Raw genomic sequence first — 13,442 nt, 5'->3', positions numbered from 1 at the left:
ATTTAAAAAAAGTTTTCTGTGACCACTGTTTTTACTCTTCCTGCACTGTGCATCCCGAGTCTGTTATATACAGACTTGCAATTTTTCATTTACATGGGCCTACTGTGGCAGTCATTACTAGAGCAGAAAAAAAATCACATCGCTGCTCACAGGGGGACTAACTAGAGTCCTCCAGAAGATGAGACGAAGTTTGGGGAAACTGAGCGGGATGGAATTGTAGGAGCAAGTCGTAGCAGTGCTGCGGCCAGAACTTCAGGATGTAATGGAGGCTTATTTATAAGTTTAATTTCTCTTTTTTATAAATAACTTGTACATTATAGTCATTTTGCATGGAAATTTAAATAAAAAATATTATCTCTAAACTGATGATCTTGTTGGCAGGAAGGTGTGGAGGTCAGAGTGGCTCGGATATTTAATACTTTTGGGCCACGTATGCACATGAACGATGGAAGAGTTGTTAGTAACTTTGTACTTCAAGCTCTACAGGGAGAACCTTTAACTGTAAGTACAGAATTACGTACTATTAACTATAAGGACTGATCCCATTTGACTTATTATGGGTGTGAAAGGATTGTTTTTTATGACAATATGGTGTACATTTCTAATGCACTTATCTCATCCAAAAACTCAAAAGTGCGGAAAGTTGTGGAGTAGTTGGTGGTTGCTGTATAAGCGCTCATCCCCTACACTTATGGAGACAATTGTATATATTGAGATGTTCTTATCAGTCATTGGTAGGTAGCTACTGTAGTGCTACCAGCGCCTGTGTTGCTTTTCGCCTATGCTTCACTTGCGGGGCCCAAGCCATAGACAGCATTAGCATGGAACTATTTGAGACATTAAAGCATCGGTCCCCAAATAGCCCTGACAGGGCGCCTTTAAGCTCACCATACACTTTAGTTAGTTGTCAATTGAACAGGTGATGTGCACTGCTTGGCCAACCAGGCTTGTGTACTGAGCTGAAAAGGGGAAAGTTTTTTTTTTCTCCACCTACTCCCACATGGTATAATTTTTTTATTCTCCCCCCTCCCTTCTGTATGGAATAGCTGAGTCTGCCATTCTGTTCCATTCAGCCTCCGTCAAGGGCATATGAGGCTTGGATACATTTTACATGTACAATGTACATGTACATCTTTCCTTGCACACACGTAATTTACAACCACTTTCACATCATGTATGTAGTATGTATTTGCCATCTTTTTAAGGTCACATGTGAGGTTGTGAACTGTAAGGGTTAGGGCTGAGCTGATCTTGAAATTTCAGGATCGTTTTTAAAATCTGATTTCCGATCATTTTCCATCTGATTCCAATTCCGATCCTAATGCAAGTCAATGGGATTTTTTTTAATTATCGGATTTTAAAAACGATCCTATTCACTACACAGAATGGAGTCCAAAAATTGTTTAAATTTTTTGACTCCACGCTGTGTAGTGATTAAAAAAAATCCCCCGGCTACTTAGCCCCCCTGGTGTCTGCTTACCTGCACAGATCCGCTGACGCTCCCCGTTCTTCTCGGTCCGGTCCTCTCTCATTGACATGCCTTCAGAGCGCCGTGCGCGCCCCCACCTCCCTAGGCTAGTGTTAGAGATGATGGGAGTAGGCGGGGCTTGTTGTGGCTTAGGAGAGTGTGGGTGGGGAGACGTGAGTGCATCACTCACGTCTCCCCTCCCACTACCCACCCACACTCTCCTAAGCCACAAGCCCTGCCCTTCTCCCAGCATCTCTAAGGGCTAGTTCACACGGGGGCAAAGAGGCTGATTTTGACAGCAGATTTTGCCTCAAAATCAGCCTCCATACAATGGTATATAGCAGACTATATGCAGCTCTAACCACTGTGGAATGACCTGTATATATTTTCACTAGATTTGTTGAACGAGCAAATGGGCTGCACAGAGAAACCCCCGCACTGTCTCACGGGGTAGACAATAGTAAAAAAAAAATTACTCCAGCATGCCCAATTATGTATAAAATTTAACTTTTACTTCAAAAATTTAAAACCATAGTACGGACATGGATCCAGGCATGTACAATAAACAGATAAGCTTACGCGTTTCGGGAACAAAGATGGGGTCCCTTATTCATAGCTTGCACGCTCCAAAAAGTGCAGCAAGGTCCAAAAAAAAGCTTCTTAATTAGGAAGCGTTTTTTCCGGTGCCAAAATAAACTATATCTAATTTCCTTGTGAACTAAGCCTAACACTAGCCTAAGGAGGCGATGGCGCGCACAGAACTGTACAGGATCTGTGCAGGTAAGCTGAACGACGGGGATCGGAATTCTGTTCCCGATCTTTTTTTTTTTCCCCAATCCCGATCGCTCAACCCTAGTTAGGGTCCATTCATACGGAGGAAAATGTCGTGGAATTTCTGCGCTGAAATTTCACACCAAATTCCTCACCATTTTCCTCCGTGTAAATGGACCCTTACATTTTGCAAAAGCAATGTGAGAATGACTCCGCACTATCATTTATGTCTATTCGACCTACAAATCTACAAAATCATTAGACGTTCACACGTTGGGAATTGGTTTTGTTTTATATTGGGAATTGATGATAAAAATGTCTTAAACTTTTTACATTTTCTGCAGTAAAATAAGTAGTGTTTTTATTGGTATGTATTCACTATGATTGACTAGTATACGATTACTCTTGGACAGTGAACTTGTAAACCTTTCTGTGGTCTTTACTGGTTCTTTATTTCTAGGTATATGGATCAGGATCACAGACCAGAGCATTTCAATATGTCAGGTTGGTGTTTCTCATATTAATTCCACTCCTATAATTGCAGAATGGTTATGTTCAGTCTTCTTTCACTTAGGCCCTGTTAACGAAGACTCTACTAAATGGGTATGAATTTCTATAACAGTAATTCCATACCATATAGATAAATATTCAGGCTAGGAGAAGCTCAAGTAAATCAAATGTTGGTAGTGCTTACAGTAATATAAACTGTCCGTGCAAAGTGAAGAAAATAATTGAGTTAAAAACAGCAGAAAAACTAATATGTACAAAGTTATCCATGAATATGAAGTTACTTGAAACTGTTCCAAGATGAAAATATGTCCTTGGGATTTGCGGTTAAGCCTAATATTGAATTACCACAGGTTTCTGCTATTTCATAAATGATACTATGAGCCCATTCATACTTTTATGGTGTGCAGCTCAGACATAAATTTGGGTGTTGTTGCCCTCTAGTGACCAATCCGTGTTATTGGGTATGTATATAAAAGTGGATTTTCCTACACTGTATTGTAATCCGCACACTGTTCATAGATATTACTAAGAAAACAGCCTTGAAGTCTCAGTCACTAGGTATATTGTGTCCTGTTAGTAAACCATAGCAGTAAGAAATAGTTGGTAGGTACTTAAAGGTGTTGTCTGCCATAAATGTAAAATCAGTCCCTAAAGGATAACCCCCTCCCTCCGTCTAATTGATTTTGTTAAAAAAAATAAAAAAAAATATTTACCTATATAACTGGGGTGGTCACATGACCGCCCCAGGCACAGTTTCTGATGATCCAGTGACGTTCGTTTCTGCATTTCCAAAAACGAAGCATCACCAATACTCCCACCCACCTTCCATCTCCTCATCCCTCCCATTCTTACCCATCTTCATTCTTCTGGCATCAAGCGACACCTCCTCCACTTCTGCCAGCGCCTGCGCAATAGAGCTTTATTGTACAGTCGTCGGCAAAAGCAAAGAGTGCATGCCACGCGGCACAAATAGTCCACAGAAGAAGATACCACTGGCACCGAAGAAAATGATCTCCAGGACACAAAAGACTGGTAAATATGTTTTTTTTTGTTTGTTTTTTTTTGTTTTTGGGTTTATTTGCCCCACAGGAAGCAAACAAAATGACATCAAGCAAAAATCTAGAAAACCATGAGGAATTGATATAGAAAGTATATTGGCAAACTGTATGATTATACAAACAATTTTAAGGGGATATCGTAACTCCTTAGGGAGAAACCACCATTTAGGTGTGTGGAGTCTTATTAAGCTTAATAATTATTAATAAGATTAATAAGACTCCACAAACCTAAATGGTGGTCTCTTCCTTAAGAAGTGACGATATCCCTTTAACCCTGTCTAGAAGCCTCTCACCTCTGCCAAGTCAGTCTTCTCTGCGCCGGGCTGAAGAGATCCAATCAGATCGAAACAGCTGTCCTAGGCTGAGAGACTGTACTTGGTAAAATCCCACATCATTGCAGCAAAGGCCTCTGGGAAGGTCAGGCATGATGTTAAAGGGAGAACAGATTTGCATATTCTTCTCATGTACAAACAATAACATTTATTAAAGAAACCTTAGAGATAAGTGCATATCTGATCTCACAACCCCCAACAGTAGCAGGTGCTGCAGGGAAGCGATGGCTCCTACTACTCTACTAACCAATACACCTTTTATAAATCGTATTCCTCGCACATCCAATAAAGCCAACAATACAATACAATACTCCATAAACCAGTGTAGTCACTCGATAGCGATAACAACAGGTCCGTTATCATAACACACTCAGTCCTCACCAGTCACCAGGCAATGATCTATGTCATTCAGGACCCAACAATCAATGGGGGCCCAGAACAACCGACTGTGAACTATTGGGAGGATATTAACTAGTATTCATTCTCCATCAGAATATCCTTCAAATCCAGATAACAGACCACCAGCCCAGCCAACTAGAGCTTGAGCTGTCTTCTCCTCTCTTGTCCCCAAGCATGCTGTAATAAGAAGTGGTGCTTCAGTGATGTCGGCATTTTGATTTAGATAATCCTTACTCGGGGGGTCAGTTGTGACATCATTCTGAAGCATGCACTCTCTGATGTCTCGGATGTGGGCATGTAATGTGACATACTGTGCTGTTTTTTTTTGTGATCAATTGTATACAGAAATATAGTGGGAACAGAGGGGCCACACGGTGGCTCAGTGGTTAGCACTGCAGCCTTGCAGCGCTGGAGTCCTGGTGTTCAAATCCCGCCAAGGGCATGAAACCATCTGCAAGGAGTTTGTATGTTCACACACGTGTTTGCATGGATTTCCATCCCATATTCCAAAAAGACATACTGATAGGGAAAAAAAATGTACATTGTGAGCTCTATGTGGGGCTCACAATCTACATTTAAAAAAAAAATATATATATATATATATATATATATATATAGTGGGAACAGGAGCACAGACTTCAGCTCTGCATACTGTGATCAGAAGTGCAGAGCACTAAGCTGCTGGTTAATGTAGTCAGTAATATACAGTATAGAAGCGCTATGTGACCAAAAATATATGTGACCGCACCAGTATAAGCATAAGGTGCTCACCAATGGGAAAAGGATCTGTCCCGTTCAATATAACTCAAAAAAGTAGGTGGCACACCAAGAAATATGTGGTAAAAAAATGAAGCAGGTTTATTGCTTCATTGGGGATATATACACACAGCGAGAAGCTGCTTACGTCTTTTGCACAGACACACTGTTGTACAGTGTGTCTGTATATAAGTTGTGTATAGAGCTGAGTATACCTGTAGGGTATTCCTACGATATGCACGGTGCATATGACAGTACTTGCATAGCACAGGTATAAAGTAATGAGATCACGTAACCAGGTTGTTTTTTGTAAACAGAAGACTATACGATGAAACCTTGCACTTAATGATGTATTGGTTCTTCTGCTTCCAGTGACTTGGTGAATGGTCTTGTGGCTTTAATGAATAGCAATGTCAGCAGTCCTGTAAATCTGGTAAGTTTCCCTTTCTGACATTACATTTTACTGTAATAATTTAACACACAACTGGTTCCTATAATGAAGATAAATAATAGGGAAAATACTTCTAAAATCCAGTTAATTTTAACTCCTTTTTCTTATTTCCTCCTTCTTCTTTCTTATTTTTCCGCATAAAGGGAGTGTGACCCACATAAATTGATACACTGCTAAGTAGGTGCTAGGGAAAGAAGCTGAAGGATTCATGTTCTTGCTGTCATAAACCAAGCATACCAGAGAAAATGATTCATTAGCACACATCAGGTAAGTGACTAAAATCTCAAGTGTAACCTGGGCGCTCTTTCCTCTCTGAAGTCTTCTGTGTTGTCAACGTCTGGAAAGGAAGTTTCATGAAGCTGAAGATAGCAGGCAAGATCTGAGAATAAGGATTGCTGCTGACGACACAAAACACTTCAGAGATGATAGAATGTGCTGCAGACACTTGAAAGGATTCTTCAAGTTTAGGAACCCATAATAACTTTCTTCCTAAAACTGCATCACACCTGCCTACGGTGTGTTTGCCGAATTACAACTCGGCAACCTTCACCTCACTAGTACTTTAGCATACAACAGGAAAATGAATAAAGGATTGTTTTCTCTGGTATGCTTGGTTTATGATGGTAAACATGGCTGCTTTTTAGACTTGGCACCTATTTAGCTAGCATAAGCAGATATCTGAAAATACTGCCCTACATAAGGAAATATATGTAAGACCCAAACGCCTATTAGTGTATATTCAGAATGTGTCTCTGTAGCCTCAGACTGAACAGTAAATTATAGTACTCCCTCAAATGTTTTATCCTGTGTCTTTTATAAAGGTACATGAAGCTAGTCTTCTTGCCAATAGCCATATTTGTGAGTTATTTGTTTATTTTACTTGCCTTTATAGCGCCAACATATTCCGCAGCACTTTACAGACGTTGTTGGTCATTATCCTGTACAGGGCTCGCATTCTAAATTCCCTATCAGTATGTCTGTGGTTTGTACGGGGCGAAACCATGCAATCACTGCGAGAATATACAAACTATTTGCAGATGTGGTCCACTGCAAGACTACAATGCCAGCCACTGCACTGCTGTGCTTCTATTAGTCACATGACCCAGCTGAGGACCAGAAGAAAGTGAATGACACTCTCGTGACATAGCATTATGTGGACAGATTGACAGTTACTCTAAGCGTTCATAACCGACTCTCATCAAAGCTCACATAGGAATAAATAGAGGACTGGACTTCCTGTCTACAAGATGTTGTGTCAGTTGGAGAGTCAATCTCCTGAGATCCCGCAGGGTGTGGATAACTTACAAATACAGTCACCAGTAGGGGCCACACGGTGGCTCAGTGGTTAGCACTGCAGCCTTGCAGTGCTGGAGTCCTGGTGTTCAAATCCCGCCAAGGGCAAAAAACCATCTGCAAGGAGTTTGTATGTTCTCCCCGTGTTTGCATGGATTTCCATCCCATATTGCAAAGACATACTGATAGGGAAAAAATGTACATTGTGAGCTCTATGTGGGGCTCACAATCTACATTTAAAAAAAAAAAAAGTCACCAGTAAGAAGATTACCTTCACTATAATTTACATAATAGACCCTTTTAAAAGACTGCAGAATAAACTATTTTGAGGGAGGGCTACTTTAACCTCTTAGAGCGGATTCACACCTGCGCCCGGTCTCCGCTTTTAGGATTTCCGTCTTCTGCCCAAGAAACTGGACAGGAAATGGAAACCCGTCAGTCAGTGTCCGCCCGTGAGTGCACTTTCATGTCCCAAACAGCAGTTTACAACCATTTATGTGGTATTACTGGAATCAGGGGGGAAATTGCATAACAAATTGTGTGATGGTGATGCATTTGTTCCCCTTGTAAATGTGTAAATTTTAGGTTTAAATGAACGTATTATTGAAAAATTGAGATGTTTTAATTTCCAATGAAATGTCTGAAGCTTAACAATCTTCCCAAATGCAGTTTTGAATTATTTGAGGGGTTGACTTTTGAAAATGGGACGATTTCTAGGTCTTTCTAACTTATAAAGCTTTAAAATCCCCTTCAGAACTGAAATGATCCCTAAGCACTGGGATTGGGATATTTTCTTGTAAATTTGAGAAATTGATATTGGATTTGTAAACCGTGAAATTTCTAAAATAAATTCAAGTATGATTTAGAAGATGGTAATGTAAAGCAGAGATATAGTAGTTAATATTTATTAATATATTTGGGATTTGGGCTGTATGACTATCTGTCTGAAAAGCGGAGCATTTCCCACGTTGAAAATTGTGAATCACAAATAATGCAGATGTTCATAAGTAAATGCAAAAAATATCACCATTATTGGTCACCACTGACAAGAAGTATAATATTTCAAAATTTTTTCCAGTTAAAAATCCAGTTGTCACCATCTAAAGTTATATATGAGTCTACTTGAAAAATGGGAAAGTGTCTCAAGGGGTTAAAGGAAGTCTGTTATCACATCCCAGCCATGAAAATAGTTACCGTATATACTCGAGTATAAGCCGAATTTTTCAGCACAGTTTTTGTGCTGAAAAAGCCCCCCTCGGCTTATACTCGAGTCAGCAAAAAAATTTTTTTTTACTTATTTATTTATTTATTTTTTTTAGGGGGAGAGATCTATGACCAGCAGCAATATCACTGTATAGAATCTCCCATAAAATAGTGGGGAGAAAAAAAGAAGCTTTAAAAAAAATAACAAAAATTAAAAGTTCTAAATCACTCCTTTCCCTAGAATAGACAAAAAAGTAGAAAATGACTGTGAAACACAAACACATTAGGTATCCCTGTGTCTGACAATGCCCGGTCTACTGAATATAGGGTATCTGCAGTGCTCCTCTTCCATCGGAAAGGGGTTAATAGGAGCACTGCAGAGCCCCTATACTCAGCCAGGCTGAATTCCAAGTGGGGGAAAAAAACAGCAGTCCTCAATCTCAGGGAAGGGGCAGACAGACAACCAAAACACCCCCTACTCTTTCCCAGCACCCAGCAACTACTGCACCCAAAAACTCCGACCATTTTAATTTTTGAAATTTTCCAGTAGCTGCTGCGTTTCCCCCCCTAGGCTTATACTCGAGTCAATAAGTTTTCCCATTTTGTTATGGTAAAATTAGGGGGGTCGGCTTATATTCGGGTCGGCTTATACTCGAGTATATACGGTAGCTTAGGGTTTACCTGAATCAAATATTGTTTTCCCCTTGTGAATTGGTACACCTGATGCTGAGGTGCAAATGAGCTGTTGGGAGCAAAGGCAAAACACTCATTGCTCCAAAGAGTTGAGCATCCAAAGACCTAATTTGCATACTGAAGAAAAAGTGATATCTATGTAGCAAAGGCACAGATTTAGGGTGTTAGATGCTTGTCGGTGACCCTATCTGCCAGATCTGGTTGATATGCTAGGTTCTGCTGACAAACTCCCTTTAAGTGGATGTAAGAAATGTATGGATGTATCTATTTATTGAAACGCACAATGTTTCCACAATGTGGGCCCTTAGAGGACCTTTCTCCGATTTGGGCACAGGCAGTTCTATATACTGCTGGAAAGCTGACAGTGTGCTGAATTCAGCGCACTGTCGACTTTCCCCATCTGTGCCCTGGGTAAAGCGCTATCGGTGCCGCTCCCGTAGCTCTTTACAGTCAGAAGGGCATTTGACAGTCAGTCAGGTACGTCCTTCTCCACAGCAGCGTCTATCGCGCTGTACAGTGACCGATAGCTCTTTACCCGGGACACAGATCAGGAAAGCCGTCAGTGTGCTGAATTCAGTGCACTCAGCTTTCCAGCAGTATATAGAACTGCCTATGCCCAAATCGGTGAAAGGTCCTCTTTAAAGGCATTTGCAAATCTAGGGCAGTGTGGATCACATTAGTAAGGTAGGCAAGCAGAGCAATGAATGGAATAGCATCAGACTCACTGAGGGGTGAAACGAATAATCTGCAGGGTCATTATTTTGCATACAATTCATTCAGTTAGTTATTTTGCCTCCATTTCACCTGGAAAATAAAGTTTGAGGTTAATCATAAATTCAGTTCAGCAGTGAAGTTAATAATTACGGTTTGCAATTAAAATAGTAATCTACTTTCATCTGCTCCACAGGGGAACCCAGAAGAGCACACCATCCTGGAATTTGCCAGGTTAATTAAACACCTTGTTGGTGAGTTTTGGGCCTCCAGAGAGCTCCTGCCAATTGTTGATTAGATGTGTAATCAGGGGGTGGATAATTACGCGCACACCGCGGGGACTTGCTGCTCGCTACTGTACTCTTCAGTGCATGCTAAAAGGCAGACCTTACTATTATTTGAATTGCTTATACCGTTTTTTGATGGTATTTCTACAAAAAGGTACAACTAAACTGAGCAAATTATAGTCAGTGCATTAACCACCTTAAAAGTATATTTCATAGAAGGTTTCTTTTGATCAAATTTCCTAGCATCAAATAATCATTTGAAGATGTGTATTAAAGTGAAATTTCATCCTGCATTTCAGTGCATATTCCCACAGGCATGCTGGCTTGTAAGACATTTCCCTTTAATGGGGTTGTCCAGGCAAAAATGGACAACCCCTTTAAGGTTTAAGCTGTGGGCAGTGAAAAAAAATATAATTAAAATATATACTCATCTGTCCTTATTGCTCCATGGTCCTCCCGCACCTCCAGTGTCATCTGATCCTGTGGTGTCTACTGGCGTTGTGCTGAAGGCACTGATTGGCCTCAGTGGTCACATGACCACTGAGGCCAATCAGCGCCTTCAGAACAATACCAAAAGACACCTAGGAGAGTAAACGAACCGGGATTTGTGAGACGACAACTGGGACAGGTGAGTTTGTATTTTTTATTTGTTTTTTTCAGTGCCCCCGATGTATTTTAAACTTAGGGTGCATTCACACTGAGTAAACGCTAGCTTATTCTGAACGTAAAACACGTTCAGAATAAGCGGCGTCTAAAGCAGCTCCATTCATCTCTATGGGAGCCGGCATACGAGCGCTCCCCATAGAAATGAATGGCCTGCTTCTTTCACTCCGAGCAGTCCCATTGAAGTGAATGGGGAGTGCCGGCGTGTACGCTCCGGCATGAGCAGAGCTTGCCGTATACGCCAGCACTCCCCATTCACTTCAATGGGACTGCTCGGAGTGAAAGAAGCAGGCCATTCATTTCTATGGGGAGCGCTCGTATGCCGGCTCCCATAGAAATGAATGGAGCTGCTTTAGACGCCGCTTATTCTGAACGTGTTTTACGTTCAGAATAAGCTAGCGTTTACTCAGTGTGAATGCACCCTTAGCCTGGAAAACCCCTTTTAATCTTCTCGCTCAACCCAGGAAAACCCCTTAAGTATTACTGCTGACATATTTTTGTTAGCAAATACAATGAAACGGAATTCCACTAAAGAGTTGATCTTGTACTCTTCTTTCTTCCTATTTAAATTGAATAGTACTTGCAAAGTGTTTGTTTGTTTTTTGACGGCAGAGGAACACTACGTTATAATAAAAATCTTGCAAATCAAAAAATGATCAAAAAACGCACAAAATTTAAAAATGTACCAGAACTCCATATTAATGTATTCATAAGTAAACCCCAGTTCACAGAACAGAAATTGCTCTTGCTCATTATCTGAAAAATACTTAAAGGGGTTGGCCACTTTCGTAACAATATTGAGAGACAAATGTTATGTTTGTATGATAAAAAGATATACAATTTTCCACCATATACTTTGTATATCAATTCCTCATGGTTTTCTAGATCTCTGCCCGCTGTCCTCCATTTTGTTACTTCTAGTGGATACAATTCTGACCATGGTCATGTGATAAGCACACAAGTGCACAGCTCCTTACCATGCATATGTCTGATTACTGTGCTGTGACTATAACATCACATGACCATGGTCGGGATTTCATCCACTAAAGGTAAGCAGAATGAATGACAACAAGCAGAGATCTAGAAAACTGAGAGGAACTGATCCAGAAAGTATTTTGGAAAATTGTGCAACTTATTATGCAAACAATAACATTTGTCTCTCAATATTTGTCTGAAAGCGGCCAACCCCTTTATGATAGTAGGATTCAGGAAATATCAACTAAAGTGTGTGTTTCTTCATAGGGAGTGGTGGAGAAATACAGTTTCTTTCTGAAGCTCAAGATGATCCACAAAGGCGAAAACCAGATATCAGGAAAGCCAAGCTTTTGCTTGGATGGGAACCTGTGGTATGTAAAGTGGGATAAAAATCCATCTTGTCATTTCGATGTACTGTATATATACTTTCTACATCATACCTGGTAAAATATCACTGTTAGTTTCACTGCTGATACTAACAGCAAATTTGTACGTGAAGGAATTTCTGACAATCTCTCAACACAAAGTTATAGCGAATGAGTTTTTCAAGTCCAGGCCTTGTAACTTTCTTTCTGCTGGTTGTCCTTCTGGTTGACTCTTTGCTGTGAGTTCAGAAAGCTACGGTAACTTTGTCTGTCTTGCTTTTCTCCGTCTCAGGTTCCACTAGAGGAAGGCTTGAATAAAACAATTCATTACTTTAGCAAAGAACTTGAATACCAAGCAAACAACCAATATATACCCAAGCCAAAACCGGCGAGAATAAAAAAAGGTAGAACGCGACATAACTGAACACTCCATAAAGAAGAGGCTATCTTGATGGTTTACAGGATGTAATTTTTGTTCTCCCTCTCCCCTTTGTTTCTTTTACAAGAAAAGAGAGACTTCTGAGGGGGTATCATGAAGAATAAAACTGGAATTTCCCTATGAAGCTTGCTTTAAAGGAATGGATGTGCCTAATAACATTGAGAACTGCAAACATTGCCTTGCACTTTTTAAATTTGTCTTTCTATGTACAGTAGTGTAGGAAATACATTGAAAACTCCACATTTTATATATCTTGCTGTGACTGTTTTTGACTACTGTCTCAGGACAGGTCAGCCCTATTGCTGGTGGTGGGGCCAGCTAAGAAACACAGTTTAGTTCTTTTTCAGACTCTACCGAGTACAACGGGTTTAAATTACTGGTTTCTTTTTGAAGCTAACTTGGAAAGAAATGCCAATTTTATTTATATATGTTTAAACAAAAAATATGGTGGGTACTTTTAAATATAGTATGTATTCTATGCATTACTTGGTGGCAGTCTTGTCAGAGAGTTCACTCTTACATACTGCCAATGTAGATATTCCCCTTGACAGGTTAAAGGGGTTGAAGAGTGAGAAATATGTGCGAAAGCTTTGTGTTTTTGTTGTTTTTTCTTTTTCTTTGTTTTTGTTTTGTTGGATTTTTTTGTTTTTGTTTTTACTTTGATCTTTGTTCTCCTCAATGTTCACGAGGCTGTAAATTTGGATTTAAAAGCAGCTATTCTAAATAAGAATATTTTGAATCACTATTGTGTTGTCACGTGTACTCTTGGATAAAGAAAATAAAGTATTATCAGTTTATGGTGGTTGATTATGCTATTTTAATAAAATAAGAACAATAATCTACTTTTGCTTTTCTTGTGCAAACAAACTTTCTAACTTCTAAAACTGTATCTAAAACTTGATAGCTCCTTTTGACTGCTATACCTGGTAAAATAATGCTATACCACTACAAAATGAGACAATGTATCAATTACTGTCTGGTAGGGACCTTCTCCTCGTACATTCCCTCTCCATAGACTTCTGTATTTGACTGTACATGGATACAGGTGGTGGTAGAGGTAAGAGTCTG

The 13,442-nt window shown here is 40.0% G+C and overlaps 1 protein-coding gene across 5 annotated transcripts in view; it reads left to right on the top strand.

Moving 5' to 3' along the window:
* UXS1 (UDP-glucuronate decarboxylase 1) overlaps positions 1-13,169 on the top strand; it is a 43,695-nt gene extending 30,526 nt beyond the window's left edge. For 4 of the 5 annotated variants that reach the window (XM_075265139.1, XM_075265138.1, XM_075265135.1 and 1 more), the window contains exons 10-15: positions 382-501; positions 2,700-2,743; positions 5,667-5,727; positions 9,842-9,899; positions 11,838-11,941; positions 12,228-13,169. In XM_075265139.1, the coding sequence (XP_075121240.1) occupies positions 382-501; positions 2,700-2,743; positions 5,667-5,727; positions 9,842-9,899; positions 11,838-11,941; positions 12,228-12,359 (519 nt within the window). In that variant the 3' untranslated portion in view covers positions 12,360-13,169. The remainder of the gene's footprint in view (positions 1-381; positions 502-2,699; positions 2,744-5,666; positions 5,728-9,841; positions 9,900-11,837; positions 11,942-12,227) is intronic. The other variant, XM_075265137.1, reaches the window with a different exon arrangement.
* Positions 13,170-13,442: the final 273 nt, after the last annotated feature.

The sequence above is a fragment of the Leptodactylus fuscus genome, chromosome 2, assembly GCF_031893055.1.
Source record: "Leptodactylus fuscus isolate aLepFus1 chromosome 2, aLepFus1.hap2, whole genome shotgun sequence".
Lineage (NCBI taxonomy): Eukaryota > Metazoa > Chordata > Amphibia > Anura > Leptodactylidae > Leptodactylus > Leptodactylus fuscus.
This window is presented reverse-complemented; position numbering and strand designations above follow the sequence as displayed.